A 20,397-nucleotide genomic window follows, 5' to 3' on the forward strand; every position below is an offset into this window, starting at 1 on the left:
TTCCCTTCCCTTCCCTTCCCTTCCCTTCCCTTTTCAATACTCCTCTGCATCCATGTCAAATTGTCCCAGCACATTTCCCACCTGGCAGCCTGAAGGATATTTTCTTTATGATACTGAACAAACCACTTGTGTTTTTGCCCTCCCTCCCCTGCCAGCCGCATTTTGCCATCACAAAGCAAACCCACGCACGCGGTTTCCCGCGCACAATTCACCGCAAATAAATAAACGGATAAACTTCTGCATGAACACAGGAGTTGTTTACCACAGGCAGAGCAGTGTGAGATACTGACCCCTGCGAGTCTGAGGGGGTACCTGTGAGTGTTTGGAGACCCAGTGGCGCAGGACGTTGAGGACGCGGTTGGTGGCGGCCCTGCGGATGATGAACTCCTTGTCGCACGTGCGCTCCGAGTTGTTGAACCCTGCACACAAACAAACCCACGCTGCAGTCAAAGGGATGGGGAAAACTAAAAATAAAATTAAAATTAAAATACAATAGAGGTGACCTGGGTAAACTGAAGGCTTACAGGGTATTTCTGTGCAATAAAAGGAAAGGCGCTCAACAGATGGTGAAATGTGAACATCTACAGCAAAGAAATTCTGCAGCATCAGTGCAACACAGCCTTGCCCATCACAACACAGACACCTCCTGGGGTCACCACGCAGCTTTAGAAAGGTGAAGAATAATTGCCTGTGCAATTAAATTTCAAGGCCTCCCTTCAGCACGGAAGAAATAAAATAAAGTGTACCAAGAAATAAAGTGAATGAAGAACCTCTGAAAACAAAGAAGGATTTTATTTTTTTTTCAGTATGGAAGACATTTACAGCAAGGAAAAAGACCAGACCAAAGCTAGGCCTGTAATCAAACAGATTTGAAAAGTCAGAATGACTTAGGAAAGGGAAACAGGGTAAATTTCAGAACTAGTAAAGAACAAGGGGAGGAGAACAGTTTAAACACACAGGAGAAAAAGGTCAGTGTGAGAAATCTTCCTTTTCAAAAGCAGTATTGTCCAGGCTCTACTTATCAACACTTCAAATAAGTTATTTGGGGTTTTTTACCACTGGGATTACAAGAAAATGGAAAGATATATGGAAAACACATTTGTAGACCCAACTGCCTGAAAACTAAGATTTTCCAGATGCAGCATTTCCCTACTCATGTATTATGGACAATTATGGACAATTTCTTTTTATTTTTCTTTTCTTTTTTTTTTCTGTCAGTAATATTTACTTATAAAGAAATAGTTTGAATAATAACTAAGAAACTTTTCCCCTACATTCATATTACTGCTTCTCTTTTCATTCTGCTGTAGCTTTATTAAAAAAATCCATATGCTAGAATGGTGATTATATTATTTTAATAATAATGAAATTGCTACACTAAGCCCCTGAATGTCTTTTTTGACAATGATAACCCTGAAAATAGACTTGAGAAGCTTGCATTTTTCTAAGTTTTTGTCAGATTTGCTCTTGCACTGTGCTGCTCTCCATTCCACTCAGTGCAGAGTCCAGGAACAGCTGGGCACACCCTCCCATATGACTTGTACTTTACTATTTTTTTGGCATAAAAGCTGCTCGAAAGCCCATGTTGTATTATAAATAGCACAGGCAGATTAAACTTCTATTTCTTCTGTGATAAACCCATTGGAGAGTTTTCTGGAGGCTTGTATTAGTTTTGCTCTATTCTTACAACAGACAATCCAGAAAGTCCAAATTGCTGCTCTGTATTTTTGGGAAGATAAGCAAGACAGGAAGTGTTTAACTGCAGTCTCACATATTTTACTGCAGGTTAGACCTCAATCTCAAATGTATTTTCTATCTACACTTACATTTCATGGGCATTTTTAAACTATAGCATATTATACTGTAGATGGCATCTAAAATTCAATATCAAAGATGGTTTAATATTGAAACATTTTAAGCAGGTTTTTTTGCCCATAAGGAAAAAAAGAAAGGAAATCTCTGAGGCTTTTTTCAGCAAAAGGTAACACAGGCATCATTTTGTACGTTAATTTTCTATGCCTTTCACAGTTAACCTATTGCAGAAGCAATTAGGAACAGACATTATAAACTGTTCAATTAGCCACTTAATTGCAGCAATGAAAGTCACAATGAAAATTATATATTAAAGCAGCGAAGTCTTTACCAAGGTAACATTAAGGAAAAAAACTTCAGTACGCTGGGAGGAAAAGAGAGAGAAGCCTACAGAGGCAGTTTTCAGTGAGCTACCAAAAAAAAAAAATAAAAAGAGGGAAGGAAAAAATTAAATCCTCCAGAGATCACTTCAGCAAACCTGTATGGCCCTCAGAATTTCATCAATTTTTAAGCAGTAATTAGCTTGCTGCAAAGAAATGAGCCACACATTCACCCAGATCCACATTCTCTGCACTTCATGTTGATGCGCTGAACCAATAAATGGAGCTCTCCATTTGTGTGAGAGAGGAACTGAGCTGAGCCCAGCTGGCCCCTCCTGTCAGGGACTTGTGCAGAGCCAGGTTCCCCAAACCTCCAGGCTGAGCCCCCCAGCTCCCTCCACACCTCTACAAATCTTGATGTGCACGCTGACAATGAAAAATAATTTAACTGGGATTCTGGGTGGACCTGCCCACATCCAGACCCGATGGGGAAACAACCTGAAACACTCTGTGGTAAATATCTGTTCCTCTCCCGAAGGAAGCAATCTTTCCACATTAGAAATGCCAGCAGTATTTCTAATTATTAATCATCTAAGTGGGCAGCTGCCTCAGTGAGTGCTACTTTCAAGAAATGTTTTTCACCATTATCTGTTGAAATTAATATGCACTGCTGCCACAAATAGTATCTTCACATAATGGTGATACAGAACTTTTACCACAGGCTGTCAAACACAAAGTTAACCTGACAGCATTGCTAGTTTCACTGAATTACTTCTTTCAATATTATTTAATCATTCTGTTCATGTACTTGTCTTTAGATTGTGTTATGCAAAAAATCCAGTCTCACCTTCACATGTTTTCTTTAGTGCACTTCAATAAAAACCTGGTATTTTTATAGCTTCCTCTATTACCAAAGATTAAAAATATAGGTGCTGAATAGACATAAATCTCCACATTAAACACCTTATCAAAAAGCTAATACTTTTATAGCTACCCATTATTACCAAAGATTTAAAAAAGTATGTGCTGGATAGAGAGATAAATTACAGTATTGCACCTTTAAAATCCACCTCACCCCAGAGGAAATGTTCTATCATGGTGAATTCTGCACCATATACTTTAAAGAAATTAAACATGCACATTTTCTTTTCTATTTCAGTTAAGATGTCAAAACCTCTCACTCCAGTTACAGCGTTTCTGTATCCAATAGGTGTCCCTGCCCATGGCAGGGGGCTGGAACAAGATGTCATTGGGGTTCCTTCCAAACCAAATCATTCTAAGATTAGCCTGAGATTAATAAAACAGCACATGATTCCTGACCATAGTAATTAACTTGTCCAAAATTTTGATGGTATAATAATAATATCCACTTTTAAGGTTTTATCTGCACAAAGAGAAATCTGTTCACAAGAACTGGTGAAAGTTGTTCAGAGTCATGAAGCTTCTGGTGTCTTTCCCAGCAAAAAACTCATTTCAGAGGCTGATCTGATGTGCCAGTTTCAATGAATCACCCTGGAGTCTCACACTGAAGGTGTGTTAGTACCCCGCAATTAGAGAAAATCACACTCCAGACTTTGGGGAGACCCAGAGAGTCCCAGGGATGTGGAAGGAGAACATTCAGGGCCCACCAAGCACCTGACAAATAATCAATAATATCCATCAGATATTATCCATCAGGTATTATCAGAGTAATAAATAATATAATCTGATATCCATCTGGTAATATCCACCAGATACACCCCAGAGTTGTAGGCCAGCTTCACCACTCAGCCTGGCTTGGTGCCTGACACCTCAGCAAACACCAGTGCTGCTTTCTGACCTGCATAAAGAACAAATACCAAAAACCCCAGGCTTGGGGCACAGCAATTTTCACCCACAGATTAAAACTGAAAAGGCCTCTCCAATATATGCAGCACAAAAGAAAAGGCTTCCCAATGCACAAGAAGCCCCCAAAAAGGGATTATATCTTTCTTACCTCAACATGCCTAAAAAAATTTGGAGTGTTTGTAGATTCCCATCCTTGTTGGTCATGCATTCTCAAGCAGGTAAATGGGTTTCACACATTTGCACACAAACATGTCAGAAAGTGAGTATTTTAGTGTTGGTAAGAAATCTCAACTGCCTAATCCTGCCCTCCTCCATTTTTAAATTCATGGTATTGGGCTCATACATTAGCCAGCTGAAGAATGGCAGAGCTGGAAAAGGAAACCATATGAACTGTGGTGAAAAGAAGGATGAAGGCGGTGAGATCCCATTATATATGTAAAACACAGCATATTTGCTCAATAATACAGTCTTTTTTTCCCAATTATTATTGAATGATCTTAGACTTTTTTCCAAACCTTAACCATTCTGTGGGGTTTTATATAAGCAATCTGAGGCTTGAGAGCACAAACTGTAACATTTAGCAGCAGTCTTCTGTTCATAAGAGAGGAATATTTAATCATTCACTATGCCAGGCTTTGAGTTTGTTCCACAAAGGGTTACAAACTAAATCAGCATCAGAACTGACTGTTAGGAACCAGGAGCAATCCAGAGTCCAACGCATTTCAGGCATTTAATTTCACTTTCACTGGTCCTTGGAACATATGAAATCATTTTGTTCTAAGAAATATGCCACTGAAAATCCCTGTTGCAACCACCCACGTCAGAAATAATTCCAAGTATGTATTTGATTCTTCTGCCTAAAGCCTCTGCCACACATACAATCTAACTATCAAATCAAGTCAAGGGATTATGGTCTTAGTAAGGTAAATCCCAGGGATTCACATGGACCAGCTGATGTACGAGAGTGTAACACAGATAGAGACCTAGTGACTGCGTTTAATAATTTCTGCAAAATATTTAAGGGAAAGGTTGGTAAACTATTTTTAAATGACCCTTGATTTAGAAAGGCTTTTTCAAATCAGAGAAATTTAAAGAACACAGCATTGAGATAAAGCAGTCGTGTCAAGATTATGCAGTAAACTTGGATTAAATCCAGAAGTCTAAAAATACATCAGTCCAGCAAAATAATTTCAGTTTAATAGCTGGGAGAGAAAGGTAAGTGGCTAAAGAATACCTTCCAGATCAAGAATGTATTTTAGCTCCTCATTATAACACTAAGGTTGCTCTGAGAATTATTATAATCTTTCAGATTATATGCTTAAAGCATGACTACCACAAAGAATGAAAATATTCCTTTAGGCTCACAGAAATATTCAAATTTGAAGATTTGTCCTTCAAAAGTCCTCAAAAACAGGATTGCTGCTATAGCTATAATTAGAAAACACTCTTGAGATTTCTGGGTTTTTTTAATAGAAATATTCTCTCAGGAGAGCACATCAACCTCACTCTTGAGAAAAATATATTTTAAAATTGCTAAACACCGAAAACATGAGTGCTGTTATGAATGACACAATTTATTATTAAAAATCAGTTGCTCATCTTAAAGTAAAACACAAAAATGCACCATATTTGGTTAAGCTAAAACTCAGCAGCAGTACGAGAACATTCTGTCCTTTTCTTCTCTCAGCGCCAGCAGAGAGACAACAAGGGGTTAATGTCATAACCAAAACCACTTGTATACATCTTCAAAATCACTTTTTTTTGCACACAAGAAGTGTTTGTGTGTGCATCCATGGGTAAACTCACAAGCCCAATTTTCCTGGTGGAGCCTTAGACAAAACCACCCAAATCTTGTGCCTTTGTTTATAGATGTATCTGTAGGAAGGAGCAGATCCTGAATTTCAAAGGCTGCTGCTGCCAATTGTGCTCTCAGGTTTCTGAACACCATGGAAAATGTGCAATGTGACAGCACTTTTTTTTTTCCTACAACTTACATAAAAAACTATAGGGAACAACTGACAAAGAGCCTTTCTGAGCAACCCTTAACAATTATATTGGCAAATCGTTAGTATACCTTAGACTTCCTCTTTTTCTTCACTGCAATAATGTTTGAATTATCTGCTGTGAACTGTGACAAGAATGGCAACACTGCAGCTGATATTTCTTATACATTTATACATTTGTCTGTGCTCCTTCTGCATCTCTTATCTTTCTGGGAGGAGATAAGCAATTTTTACCGACTGATGTTTTTCTGCATCTCAAATGATCCCTAGCTCTTGATTTCCTTAATGACACTTCATCTACACTTTTAACTTGCTCTATCATCAATATGAAGAGGAGTACAGCAGATATTTATTGCATAATGTTCACAGTCTTTTCAAGAACTATTCCAAGGAAGCTTTCAGATGCCTAAAGTGCTCAGTACCACAAAGAAAAAGTTAAAATACAGGTTGTGACAACGTACAGATAAAAAGAAAAAATCACATAAAATGGCTTTTGGAATTTTTACCTTTAATTCATTAAAGTTGAAGGAAGTAGTTTGTGAGATTATTCATATTTTTATAATGTCAATGGGAATAAAGGTTAAATGGAAAGGAGGCGATAATTGCAAGGAGCCAAATGTATCATTTTTCAGACCATCTGTGAACAGAGAGTTGACTGTCATGAAAAACAAAAGCTGGCAGGATGCACACCAGTCACCAAAAAAAATCTCTGAACAACATGTCTGTCTCACAAGCAGCTTTCAGACCATTTAGGACTGGGTCATATTGGAAGCTTAAACTAATATTAATTATGCATGCAACACTTGGGTGCAGGGGGAATGAAATGAAAGAAAAAAGGCATAAAAAAACCCTCCCCAAACTTCTCTCCCCACACCACTGCAGCTGCTCAGGACTTACTCCAATAGGTCAGGAAACAAATGTTTCTCAGCTCTGTAACTCAGGAAATGTCCAGTGAAAATAGTTATTTCCTGAATAGCCAGCTCCTCCAAAAGAGTAAGATATTAAATCAAAACAAGGAATACATAAGTAAAAGCAACAGATCCCAAATGTCTGCCAAACTGGCAGGGAAAAAAAATCATCATTTTCTCCTATTTCCTAATTCCCAGAGCAGGGATCAGTTTTGAAGCAAAATTTTAATTTTCAAACCACTGTCTAAGCAAAATGCAAATAAGAATCAACTGTTTAGCCAATGCTCCAAAATTGCAAAGCAAAACTTTGTGAATGAGCAGCCCAGAACAGGGATCCCATTTGCCCCCTGGCAGGGCATGGACAGCCCCTGATGACCCCAACCCCTCAGAGACCCCACATCAGGCACAGCCCTGGTCACTCTGCTTTGGTGACAGCCCCTGGGCGGCTCATGACAACCCTGCAGCCTCAGAAAGGGACACTGCTTGGGGCTAAACTGACATTTTTTTGTCACACAACCATTTTCAGTGGAGAACAGTGTCAGCTGTGGAGTAACTCAGTGAACATTTTCCACGGGGAGTTTTTTTTAAATGAGATGGGAGCTTCAAGGAAGTTCAATGTGCAGGCCCCAGTGCCTCTCAAACCTCTGTGAATCTGCAGAAATGGGTCTGGGAAACTCATTAAAATGTGCTCCCAAGAGGGAACAAGCGCTCACCTCCCCAGTTCCTGCCCAGAGACATTAGTTACACAAAAATGACAAGGAGAAGGACTTGGCTGTCCTGTGTAAAGGCCCAGGGAAGGCTAACAGATCCTACATCTTTATTTTCTGGGAATTAAACATGTTAAATCCCTGACAGAAGGGCAGCACTGGGAGAGTCAGAACACGAGCAGGATTGATAAGCAGGACACGATTTCATGGCATCCTGTCTCTCTGACAGCGGATGAAGTGCCCCTAGACTCAAACCTGGAGTTTCACCATGACCTGAGGAAGAACAGATAAAATTGCAGTCTTCTACCAACTGCTTAGAAAGTCCTATCTTAACTTTTACTTGGGATATCACCACCAAAATTGTTTTCTTTCATGTCTGGAGTCAGAAGGAGGAAGTTCCACAAAGCTTTCCCAGTAGAGGACTGAAATGTTATAGCCCAGATTATTACTGGAGTGCAGAATTACTATTATAACCAGCAATGTTTGTGGCACCACAGTGAGAATCAAGTACAAAATGACACACATTTTCCAGTTTTGCTTCAGACATGGATACTTTCAGGCAAATTCAGGAAGAAATAGATACCTTTCCAAAGGTCAGCATGTAGCCACTGATGCAATTTGAGGCATTTAGCACAGCACAGGACTGGATTACCCAGCCAGCCACACAATGTAGAATCCAGCTCAAAATCACATCAGATATTGTTTGCTTGCCTTCCATGTAACACAGCAAGGAAATCTCTCTCCGCCTGTCCTCTCACAATGGAAAAAAGAAAGCAAATATTTCCCTTAAAAGCCTCACTTAATTCTAACCTTTGCCAAATCCCATAGTAACTCAGCTGCGTGCACCAGAATCTCCATCTCAGGAAACGTGATGGTGTAATGCCACTTTATTATTCCTGTGCTCAGAATGAGGAAAATTCTCCCTGAACAGGACAGCTGATACCCTTGAAAGCAGAACTATACGTATGTCTGTGTGTGCAAGACAGCTGCAGCCATGGGAATCCTGCATCTGTTTAAAGCATCAAGTGTGCTTGTGCACAGTTTTCCATCTTGGGCGCCAGCAGGATCCCCCTGGGGCTCTCTGCCCACGTTGTGCTGCCCCTCCAAGCCACATCACTGAGCTGAAGGCTGAGTGCACCTGGCAGCAGCAGGAGCAGCCACTGTGTCCCCTCCCAACACGCACGAGGCCTGAGCTCCCTGCCATCACTTGGCACGAGCTCTGTCGTTCCATTACTCCAATTAGTGCCCCTGCCAGAACAAACAAAACAAAAATATTGTCGCACTGGGAGCTGGCAAGTCGTTCAAATGACTGCACAACAGCTCTGCTGGTCACAACCCAAAATAAACCAAGCAGCTCTCCCTGAAAACTTTCGTGAAACTTTCTCATGATAATTTTGATGTTTTAAAATAAACAGCCTTAATCAAGCTGTGTCTGATTTGTCAGAATGGAAAGACCCACACAAGACCCACTCTGGATCTTTATGAAACGTGAACTACTACTTCCAGCTAATATTCATCCCCCTTAATATTGTGAGAGTAATCAAGCAGGGCTAAAGTGTGTCAGCCTGAGAGCTCACAGGACTCATCTGGCTCAACCTCAGTGCTTATATGGCTTTCTAGAGATTTGTCATTCTGGAAACCACAGCTGTAATTTACAAAGGTCCGTTTCTATTTGCTATTGCTGTTACAGTTGGGTTATGTTACAGCTGACAAACTCCTACAGCACCTCTGAGAGAGGAGAACTTTCCACGCTCATTCCAGTGGCTACTGAATTTGACACTTTCACAAAAGTACTTCCACACTGCTTATCTTCAACCACACTCAGCTGCTCCAAAATTGAGGTTTGGCAGCTCTACATCCCAGAAACTATTGAAAGGGCCTACAATGTTCCACCCCAGGCAGTGATCAAGAGTAGAGTAATAGCCAGCTCAAAATAAATCAGACATTTACAATGCAAAAGGATTACACGCTTCCCTTTGTACATCTTTCACTGATGCACAGGTCATGCACGTAGCTAATGCACTAAAAATCAGTGAAATGTAGCCTATAACTACCTTTTTTTACAAAATTTTAGATTAGGAAAGGAACTCTATCCCTCCCTAGGCAGCGACACCAGGGCAGGTCCATCAGTCCAGAACCCATAGGCTGCAATAAAGGCCTTGTCCAAAGGGCAGAACAGGCAGTGGGAGCACAAGGCAGCAGCACCAGGAGGCCCTTTGGAGTGCCCAGGTGTACTGCATTGCTCTGAAGGATGGTACCACTGGCATCCAGCACCTGCAGCAACTGAACAGAGCAGGTTTTGCACTGGCTTCAGTGAGAATCTGCTGCAGCTGGAAAGGTCTGGTTGCTTCTGCAGGCAGACTGTGAGAGTTATGCAAAAGCAGAGGATGCCAAGAAATGGTCTAGTCAACAGTCAGATCAGTTTTTCTCACCTAAAACTGAGGGCGATTTAGATTAAGGTTTCTTCTTTGTGAAAAGAGAAGAAGTTAAGAAACTCAAGCCAAAGGTTATTTAGCACCAGAGATGTGTGAAGTCAGTTAATTGAAAGGGGTCATATATATGCAATTCATTTTTGTGTAGCAGCTTCAAGCTGTCATTTTAATCACTCCTTTAAATCACTAAAATTGGATTAAACCTATCTGTCCTTCTCACTAGCCCAGGGCAGGTTTTCCAATGTGCAGATCATTATTTGTCAGAGATACTCCCCCAAAGACTCTTTTCCCCCCTGCATCTTTTTCACCCTCTGCCTCTCACAAGTGCCTTTAAAAATCAAATGCTTGCACTGAGGAAGGCAGGCCCTCGTGCCAACCACAGCTCCCATCCCACTGCCAGCCTGTCCCACAATGTCACCTTGCTCTCGTGAGAAATGGGACGTTCTCCTCAGCGCAGTCAGTGGGGAGGAGGAGGAGGAGGAGGAGGAGGAGGAGGAAGGCAGCTTTGAGGCATGCTGGAAATACAGGGTACCAGCTAAAACCATGTGACAGAGCTGTTGAAACAAAGCTGCTGTGTTCATTAGGGAACAGCTCGTTTGTCTGGGTGGAAGTATTTGCTTCTTGTCTAATATTAACTGCCCGTGTGGGGAGATCTTCATCCTCCAGCTTGAGCTGAGGAAGATACAAAATTCTCAGAGTTCTTTTAACCTATATGGTACAAATGTTAAAGAAAAAATACCCTAGATTAGTTAAGGTCTTGAATTTAAGTTTTTGTCAGAAAAATATCCTTGAAGCTCATGTTTGATAGAACTGTTTAAAAATAAAATTACTGATTTTGGAATCAATGACTTTTCATCAAGCTGTATGACATTCCCAGGAGAGAAGAAATCTCTGTGTTTCCTATCTTTATGCAAATACTTCTTACTTTATTAACTGTTAACAAAAATGGAATTATTTTGCTAAGCTGCCTTCATCCATAGAACTGCTCAGATATTCCAAAATCAAATTTCCTCAAGTCACAGAAAGCACCTTCATACCTTGTGAGTGTCAACAAGTATAAGGGCCTGCAGGGAGAGCAGTTTTGGTAAATAAACACCAAAAGGTGTTTTTTCTTTAAAAATCAGTGCATGATATCTTACTAATGCTGGCACTGTGCACTGATTCTGCGCAGAACAGATGTAAATAAAATGATAAGGAATGAACAAAAAAAGCAACAACATGTCTCAAAGAACTGTACAAAAATAAACCAGGGAAATTCACAAGTTCCAGAACCCACAGGTGGAAGAAATAATTCTCCATGTAAATTGTTTTTATCTAGTGCCAGGGTTTGTGTGGGTGCTGTGTAGATTACACTGCTGTTGCTTAACTGCTGTAACATCTGTAGGATTTCTGCAGCAAGACTAGAGATGATTGGTGAGTATTTTGGCAGGAGGTTCCTCTCCCACGTTTCCAGTCTCTCTGCTTGTTTTGACACTGGCTGTGTGACAGACTTGGAGAGGGGAGGAATTCACTCCTAAGGAGATGGGGCTCCCTGCAGCTGCAGCTCTGCTCCAGGACTATTCGTGGCAGAGGTAAAACAAGGGATTAGCAGGATACCTGGTAGGATGAGACCACTCACATTCACAGTTCTGCAGGGACTTTTCCCTATTATAAGGCAGACGTGGGAGCAGATCTAAAGAACTTCTGTGTGGATTTGTCACTGATTAAAGCAGAAATCAGAACCAGTTTTATAGAGGCGTATAAACAGAGGGAGAAGAAATTGCTGAAGTCCACTCTTATGTTAGAATCTGCTAGTATTGCTGTACTATTTTTATAAATTGGGAAAAGAGTAAGGTGTGCAACAGCCAATTAATGGTGACAGAGCACTTCAGCTCCAGCAAGCCATGAGGCATCCCTCACATCCCTCAGATGAGAAATGACATGTAAAAGACAGAACCTACTCTATTTATCCTTACTGTGAATATTATAATCCATACAGGCCCCAAGCTGTGCACATGGGGTGCCTTATTTAACTCTCTGTACTTTCACTTCATGTTTCTTTTTATCTTTGTCATGCTGTTGAAATAAACAACTAAAATGCAAGTTTTCTCGAAGAGAACAGAAAGAATATTTTTAAGATAGGTAGAGATCAATATTTAACCAAGCAGATAAATTAAACAATAGGGAAAGCAGCGCAGCTTGGTTGACATCATCAAAGCAGTTAACTGTAAAATAAGTGGAAATAACAGCAATAAAATCAGTAAGTTAAAAAGCACCTGCTGAAAGGCATGAGAAATGGAACCATCCTAATTTAGAGAAAGGTTTCATTCACAATTCAGGACCCCCACAGGCAGCACTCCCCTAGGTGCTTATCAAAAGAGAGTTAAAGCCAATGTACATCACATGAGAGCTGTCCAGGGCTTTGCATACCTCTCACTTTATAAACTTATCATTGTAGGGGACAGCAATACTGAACTCTCCACAGAAGATAATTGCATGTCCTCCATGGCTGGTTCTGAGGGAGCGTGTGAGCACAGGGCCTTTGCTGGGAGTCTGTCACCCAGCTTGTCTCAGTGCATCCCAGCCAGAACTGGGAGATGGGGACTGGAGAAGAGCTCAGGCCTCATACCCCAGGAAAACAAACTGAAACAACAAGCAGTAAACCCCAAAGAGCCCCAAAATAAAATAACTGAAGAAACTAACACATAAAATTTAAAAAACAACAGCAAAACACAAAATGGCCAGAAGACTTCGGGGAGCAGTGAGGACAGAAGACACACAGGTGACTTGTACCTCCTAATATTCCCCACAACAGCCAACTGCTTTCAGCTGCTGGTCTTGTTCTACTTTGCCAGTCTGGTAACCTCAAACAACCCCTGCTTGCAGGTAACTTTCTACACTGGATCCCAGGTGAGTCTGCTCCCTTTGGGGTGTTCCTCAGCAGAACCTCACTGAGCTTCTACAGATGGCACTAAAAGCCACAAACTCCTGCTCATTCTGAAACCTGGCTCCATGAAAAGCATCTGAGGTCCTACATCCTGCATCAGAAAAGGCAGAAAATCTTGGAAATGTATAATTGATGGAGTTGGAAAGGACCTCTTAGAGCACTGAGTCCAACCCTTTACCCACACCACTGTTTTCACCATTGCTGCTATCTTTCCCTTTTACCCATCCAGCCTTTTACAGAATGTTGTCACCAACTCTCCAGCCCTCTCTTCTCTAAACTTCACATGCACAGAAGTTATTTCATGCCTCACCCCATCCCTGATTTCAAAATCCCAAACTTTTCCAGCTCTCACTCTCTCACCTCACTCAGGACTGTACATACCCTTCAATATTTGTACAAATTCTGCATTTGTACTATGGTACCATAGCAGTCTCTCCTGTTGCCTTCCATACAATTCCTGATGTTTTCTTCACCTTTCTGGCTCCTGCTGAGCACCCAGATCACTTCAGGAAAGGACCTGTTCTCATCCTCAGTCCTGAGCCAGTCCTTTCAGGTGCAGAGCTCAGACTGTTTTGCCTCATGTGCATCACTTGGTATGAACCAACACTGGATTTCATCTGCCACTCTACTCATGCTCCACGTAGGAGTATTGTAAATTACACACGTCACGGTGTCTGCAGCAGGGAAGCCAAGGAATGACTGAGCAGAAAACAAAAAACCTCACCAATGTCATTCACTCCCAGAACTGATTCACTGACTGGTCATGTCCAGCCTCAAAAACAAACAACTCCAGGAACCAGTGGGAAAAAGGCACTCTTCAAAAAAATCTCACAATCATGATAAAACACACAGGGGAAATAAACAAAATTTGGTTTAGCCAAATTTGAACTTCATGACTCTGCAAATTTAGTACTGTCTCTACCATGAATAATTGCACCAAGTTACAAAACAGGTGATTCCATGGTATAAGGTCTGGTTTGCAACCTTCAGTTTTTCTACTCATTTCAGGTGTACACTGGATAACTCTAACTTAATCTTCTGAGACTCAAAACCACACATTTTCTTGTCAAATTTGCTGCACAGCCTTCTGTTTTTTACATCACTTGGGAGAATGACCTTTAATGAAGAGCTCGGTTAAACAGCAACATGAAAAAGAACTTACAAATGTTAGGAATGTGGTTTTTCCCTTTCAACATTCCCAAGCTTTCATGTTCGTTCTACTGACTGCATAATTGAAGACTGTATTTTCTCTCATACTTCAGTATTATGAATACTGAAAAGCAGTGTTTTTAACAATACAAAAGCAGTATTTTTCAATTGAATTCGTTCGTAGTGGGAAAACCCCAGCATTTTCCATCCTTACTTTGCTTTCTAAACAATCTGTAAATGTACTGGGTTAAATCATAAAGCAAACTGTGTCAGTGTTTTCATGCAGAGTCTGATTCCAAAAGCAGAGAATATTCATCATTCAAATACAAGTTGCTAAACAGAAGTTTGTAACAGGTTCACCAGACAGTGTGATCACACATACAGGACAAGCACAGAGCCAGACCCAGATGCTGAAATCTGAAATGCAGGGAGCTCTCAGAACCTTGGGCCTGTAAGCCAAAGCTTAGAATTAAACCCAGGATTTGATCTGAGACCTTGGGAAAGCCTCCCAAACTCAGGTGCTAGAAGTGAGATTGTGGATTTGTAGTTTAAAGCAGAGACACATTGAGCTAAGTAAAGGCAAGTTTAGAGTTTTAGAGTGCAAGATCTAGAAAAAATAAAAGTAGTTACAGAGGTAAACAAGGAATTTAGAATGCAGCACTGTGGGTTTGTGTGTCATAACACGATGATTGGCTAAGAAAGCTCACGCTGTAGCATGGGTCCATAAGACAAAATATTTAAGGATTGGGTCAAAAGCATCAATATCCTTGTTGGTAGTTTTTTATTGGTCAATAAATACTTAAAATGTCTTGTAACTGAGAGTCTTGTGACCTTCTGAGCCATGTGGTGACAATGTGAGCTGAACTCACCTTTCCTGCCTATGTAAAAGATAAGAAAAATAAACCACATCATCTAAAAAACTCAGAGGTCTCATCTCTAACTCATTCAAAACTCCTTCACAAATTCCCACATACAGCCAGCAGGAGTGTAGGAAAGGCAGCTCCAACCGGCTCTCCTCCTGTGACCAGGTGACACCCCTGGCAGGTGAGGGGAAGGTGTGGATGTGTGACCTGGACTCCCACTGCATCTCCCGGAAAAGCTGCACCCCGGGGCCTGCAGAGGGACATCTCTCCTGGGATAAGGACTGGCTGGTGCCCTGGCCCAGGGACAGTGGGCACAGTGCAGACCCACTGGGGACAGTGGGCAGTGGAGACAGTGCTGGGACAGTGGGGACAGTGCTGGGACAGTGCTGACCCAGCTGCTCACCAGCAGTGTCCCCAGGGAGCAGTGCTGGGCCATCCTGTTCAAAACCTGGGCCAGGGGACCGAGTGCTCTGCCAGTAGGTTCATGGGTGACACTGGGGCGGGTGGCAGTGTGCATCTGCAGGAGGGCAGGAGGGCTCTGCAGCACTGAGGGCTCTGGACCATGGGCCATGACCATGGCTGTGAGGGACAACAAGGGCAAGTGCCAGGCCCTGCCCCTGGGTCCCACCAAGCCCTGGCAAGCCAGGCTGGGCAGAGGGGCTGGCAAGCTGAGACAGGCTGGACACAGGGCGCTGTGACAGCAGCTGGACACAAGCCAGGGGGCCCAGGTGGCCAGGAAGGCATGGGGGCCCTGGGCTGTGCCAGGAGCACAGGGCAGTGACTGTCCCTGTGCTGGCCCTGCCCAGGCTCCAGCTCTGGCCCCTCAGCTCAGGCAGGGCCCTGAGGGGCTGAGGGAGCTGGGAAGGGAACTGAGCTGGGAAGGGGATGGAGCCCAGGAGGGGCTGAGGGAGCTGGGAAGGGGATGGAGCTGGGAAGGGAATGGAGCCCAGGAGGGAATGGAGCCCAGGAGGGGCTGAGGGAGCTGGGAAGGGAACTGAGCTGGGAAGGGGATGGAGCCCAGGAGGGGCTGAGGGAGCTGGGAAGGGGATGGAGCTGGGAAGGGAATGGAGCCCCAAGAGGGGCTGAGGGGGCTGGGAAGGGAATGGAGCTGGGAAGGGGATGGAGCTGGGAAGGGGATGGAGCCCAGGAGGGGCTGAGGGGGCTGGGAAAGGAATGGAGCTGGGAAGGGAATGGAGCTGAGAAGGGGATGGAGCTGGGAAGGGGATGGAGCCCAGGAGGGGCTGAGGGGGCTGGGAAAGGGGATGGAGCTGGGAAGGGGATGGAGCTGGGAAAGGGGATGGAGCTGGGAAGGGGATGGAGCCCAGGAGGGGCTGAGGGGGCTGGGAAGGGGCTCAGGTGGAGAAAAGGAGGCTCAGAGGAACCCTCGGGCTCTGCACAGCTCCTGCCAGTGCTGCCAGATGAAGAATGGATTACACCTGGTGGGTTAATACAATGATCATTTAGGGAAATCATTAGACAATGGAAGTGCACAATCCAAAGCACAATAAACACGAACCAAGCAAAGGAGTGAGGAACTCCACTCCACTGATTGCAAGCCTGAGCAATTACTGAGCTAGGCCAGCTCTGCCAGCCTTTCTCCTCACTGGGCACAGCAGCACCAGATCACAGAGTGCTCAGACACAGCTGGGGGGGCACTGGCCAGAGACACGCCGGGACAGGAGGACACGTGTGCCATCAGGGCCACCAGAGACACCCAGGGACAGGAGGACACGTGTGCCATCAGGGCCACCAGAGACACCCCAGGGACAGGAGGACACGTGTGCCATGAGGGGCCACCAGAGGCACGCCGTGTGCCATGAGGGGCCACCAGAGACAGCCCGGGACAGGAGCAGAGGGAACGGCCTCAGGCTGGGCCAGGGCAGGCTCAGGGTGGGCACGGCAGGAATTTCCCCATGGAAAGGGGGCTCAGGAACTGCCCTGGCACTGCCCAGGGGGGTTGGCAGTGCCCAGCCCTGCAGGTGTCACCTGGAGGTGGCACTCAGAGCCCTGGGCTGGGGACAAGGTGGGGATGGGGCAGAGCTGGCACTCCATGGGCTGGGGGGGATTCTCCAGCCTCTGTGATTCTCTGATAAAGTTTCTAACACTGAACATCACTGTCTTGTAATCTAAAGATCATGGGAAGTACACAAGACTAAGAGGAGCAGTGATGCATACTCATGCAGAAATTATTTTCTCCTGATGTCTTCTCACCCACTAGTTAATGACCAGAGCTCTAGACAGAGTGGATACAAAATCCACTGAGATTCACAGGGATAATTTACTGTCTTACACAGATTTTCATGGGTGATTTTGAGACTGAGGTCTTCAAAGCAATTCTTTGACATTCCAGTGGGAAAGAGGCAAGTGTGAGTTTACAGCTGGATTGTGCTTTGTCACACATAATCAAAATGAACTGTGGATTTGTCAAGCCAAAGGTAAATTGATTTTGCAGAGTTTAAAAAATTGTTGCTTATTTGCAACATGACCTATGAGAGGACCCTGTTAGTGGAAGATATTAATATGTCAAAGGGTACAGAGCAAGATAAGCAGCACATTCAAAACTTAAATCAAGTATTTTATCTTGCACTAAATACCCTCAGACAGTAGTTGCTTTCCTAGAAAAATACAGTATACACTCACAATAAGTAAAACTGAATACCACCTTTGGACATAGGAAAGCTCATTTTAAAAAATGAAATCTTAATCTGTAAGTGAATTAAAAAAAAAACAAACAAGAACAATCTTATTTGGATGCTTAGCAGATCATGTACATGTGAAATATTTATCTTCCAGTAACAGGCTGGATTAGAAATATTACGAAATCAACCAACACGGTTGGAAAAGGCATTAAAAATACCCAGTTCCAGCCCTGCCATGGGCAGGGACACCTTCCACTAGACCAGGCTGAGATGAGAACATCACCCATGAGAACACAGAGGAACATTCACCTCTTGAGCACCTGTGTGTCACCTGCCTGCACAGCACACCCCCTCACCTGGCGGGCTCCCGTGCCCGGCTGCAGCTGTGGCAATGGCAAAAGCAGAAGCAGGAGACACCGAGCAGTGGCTGTTGTCAGCAGTCTGCACTGTAAAGGGGAAGGACAGGAAAACATTAACTTCTACAAACTTTTCATCAACCAGCAACAAGACTTAAAATCTTCGGTAATGTTTGTTACTTTGTGGACATTGTATTTATTTAAACTGTCAGATGATTTTCTGTGAAAGACAGTAGAAGTATCATAATCATATTTATGGTTTATATTTCCACACTGGTATAATTAATGTTGCTATAGAAGAAACATCTAAGACATTGCCAAGGTGGAACAAGATGTTAACCAAATAGGAGGGAAAAAAAGAAAGATATAAAGAAAAAAATGGCATAAAAAATTAACCTAAACAAAAAATTATGTCAGAGAATTAAGGATATTCACCATCTTCCCGTAACTGGATTCACACATTTTCCCTGATGACTGCCCAGGATGAACAGAGTTTTACAGGTTTTATCAAGCTTTCTCTACAGGGAGTGGTGTGAACACTGTCTTAAACTAGAATTCTGATAATATGACACTGCCCACAGTTTCCAGCTCCCAGATCTTGCCTTCTTGCCACAAATGTACAATCACATAACATTACTATTGGTTTGAATCTAAAGTGTCCTGGCGTGTCTCACCTAAACAGGTGAGAAGGCTCTGCTCTGCTTTTGTTTTAGTCCCAGGTATGAAACACCTGCCCAAAAACCTGTCCTGCAGGAGCTGGCAGCACTTTAAGTCTTCATGGACGCAGCTCACAGCCCTGCTAATGATTTCAAAGAGCCACATGAGAGTTATTTGAGGAGATCCAGCTCTTTTTTTCCTCTTCAATTGAGCAGCCTTTTCAAATTTTGGAATGAATAATGTGAGACCATCTGTAAATGTTCAGCATTACACAAAGAAACAGACGCAGTCCCTCCCCATTGACAACAATGGGTGTTGTGCGTTTCATGATTACAGATGGTGCCCAAAATATGTCCCCTCATCAGCTGAAAAAAATATGTCAGAGTCTTGAGAGTTCTGTGAGAACAGGACTGATTCGATATTAGTCTTGAACTTGGGCACATCCTGCTTGAGCTATTTCAGAACACTGAATCATACTGAAGCCTCAACGTGCTTCCATGCCTCATTATTGCTGCTCAAATTTAACAGGCACACTTCACATTTTGATGGCTCTTTTATTTTTAACACCTGAGAAACAAGAAAAATACAAGCAAACCAGATGATTGGGACATTATTAGTGCTTTCTGCTGCCCTGCACAGATCACGGGCACAGTGATCAAACTCTGTTGGAAGGGACTGGCAGAGCCAGCACAGCTCTCACCTCCCGGCTGCCGGTAGCGGAGGTGACGCGGCGTCGAAGGGGACCTGCATGGGGACAGCTCTGCAGTGTCCACCACTGAGGTGCTCTCAGGAATGGTCCTGTCCACTGACACAGTTTCCAGAACTGCTGCTTTAAAAGAGAATAAATGTCAGTACTGATGATCATGCACAACTTGGTTTACAGTTATTTCAAACAGTACTGCGCCTGTAACTTGCCATGAGATTTTGCCATTAACTCAGCAATAATTATCCTCTGGATGGAGTTAGAGGAGTGGGAAAGTCTTGTACCACTGACACAAAAGCTCAAACAACAAACAAATAAATACATGAAAAACAACTTGGTGAAAACAGCAAAAACAAATAAATAAACAACTTGGTGAAAACCAGCAAGTTGTCAGTTTTAAAGTGTGTTGGATAAAACTGCACTTTCAGTCAGGAGAATATGCAGTGACATGCACACATAATAAGGATACTTGAACTCATAGATATTCTATGACCTAGGGAAAATAATCCTAGTTCAATAACAAAGGGTAATCAAAATCTGACCAATAGAATTGCTAAACAGCACTGGAGAGCAGACTAGTCTACAGCGGACCTCTTTTATCAGAAGAATAAAAAGAGGAATGGGATAAACACTACTTCCAAACTGAGGGAAAACAAGCTGACAAAATACATCCTGCATTTGATGTGAATGACAGCTCTGCCTGCAGCACAAGCATTGTGTATATAAGACTAAACATAAACAAAAACTTTGGAAAACAGAAACTCTGAAAGGAAACAATTTTGAAGGTAGGGAAAAAAGTTGAAAATCCCAGCTTATAAATGGACAACTGTTATAGAGAACAGCAGCCACCATAATAATATGTCCTTGGAAACAGATTTTGTACAGTTGTGCTGGACTTAAAGTAAGCCAGAGGTGGTTTTTTTGGGAACTCCGGCAGTATCAGAGCAACTGGACTACCTTTTTCATCCCCCTTATAAGATTTCTTTATAAACTTCCACATTTTCATCAACACACTGCTTGCAGCTGGACAGAGCTACTGCAAGGTAGAGCTCTCTACCTGCAAATTCCTCCAGACTGAGCACAAGCTGTTCAGCA

General features: G+C 42.9%; 1 protein-coding gene across 1 annotated transcript in view; it reads right to left on the reverse strand.

The window, feature by feature from the left end:
• RASGRF2 (Ras protein specific guanine nucleotide releasing factor 2) overlaps positions 1-20,397 on the reverse strand; it is a 152,377-nt gene that overhangs the window by 25,023 nt on the left and 106,957 nt on the right. Inside the window, 3 exon segments of the mRNA XM_031061921.1 lie at positions 313-419; positions 17,943-18,032; positions 19,300-19,433. Coding sequence (XP_030917781.1) covers positions 313-419; positions 17,943-18,032; positions 19,300-19,433 — 331 coding nt within the window.

This window comes from Geospiza fortis, unplaced genomic scaffold (assembly GCF_000277835.1).
Source record: "Geospiza fortis unplaced genomic scaffold, GeoFor_1.0 scaffold43, whole genome shotgun sequence".
In the NCBI taxonomy this organism is placed as follows: domain Eukaryota; kingdom Metazoa; phylum Chordata; class Aves; order Passeriformes; family Thraupidae; genus Geospiza; species Geospiza fortis.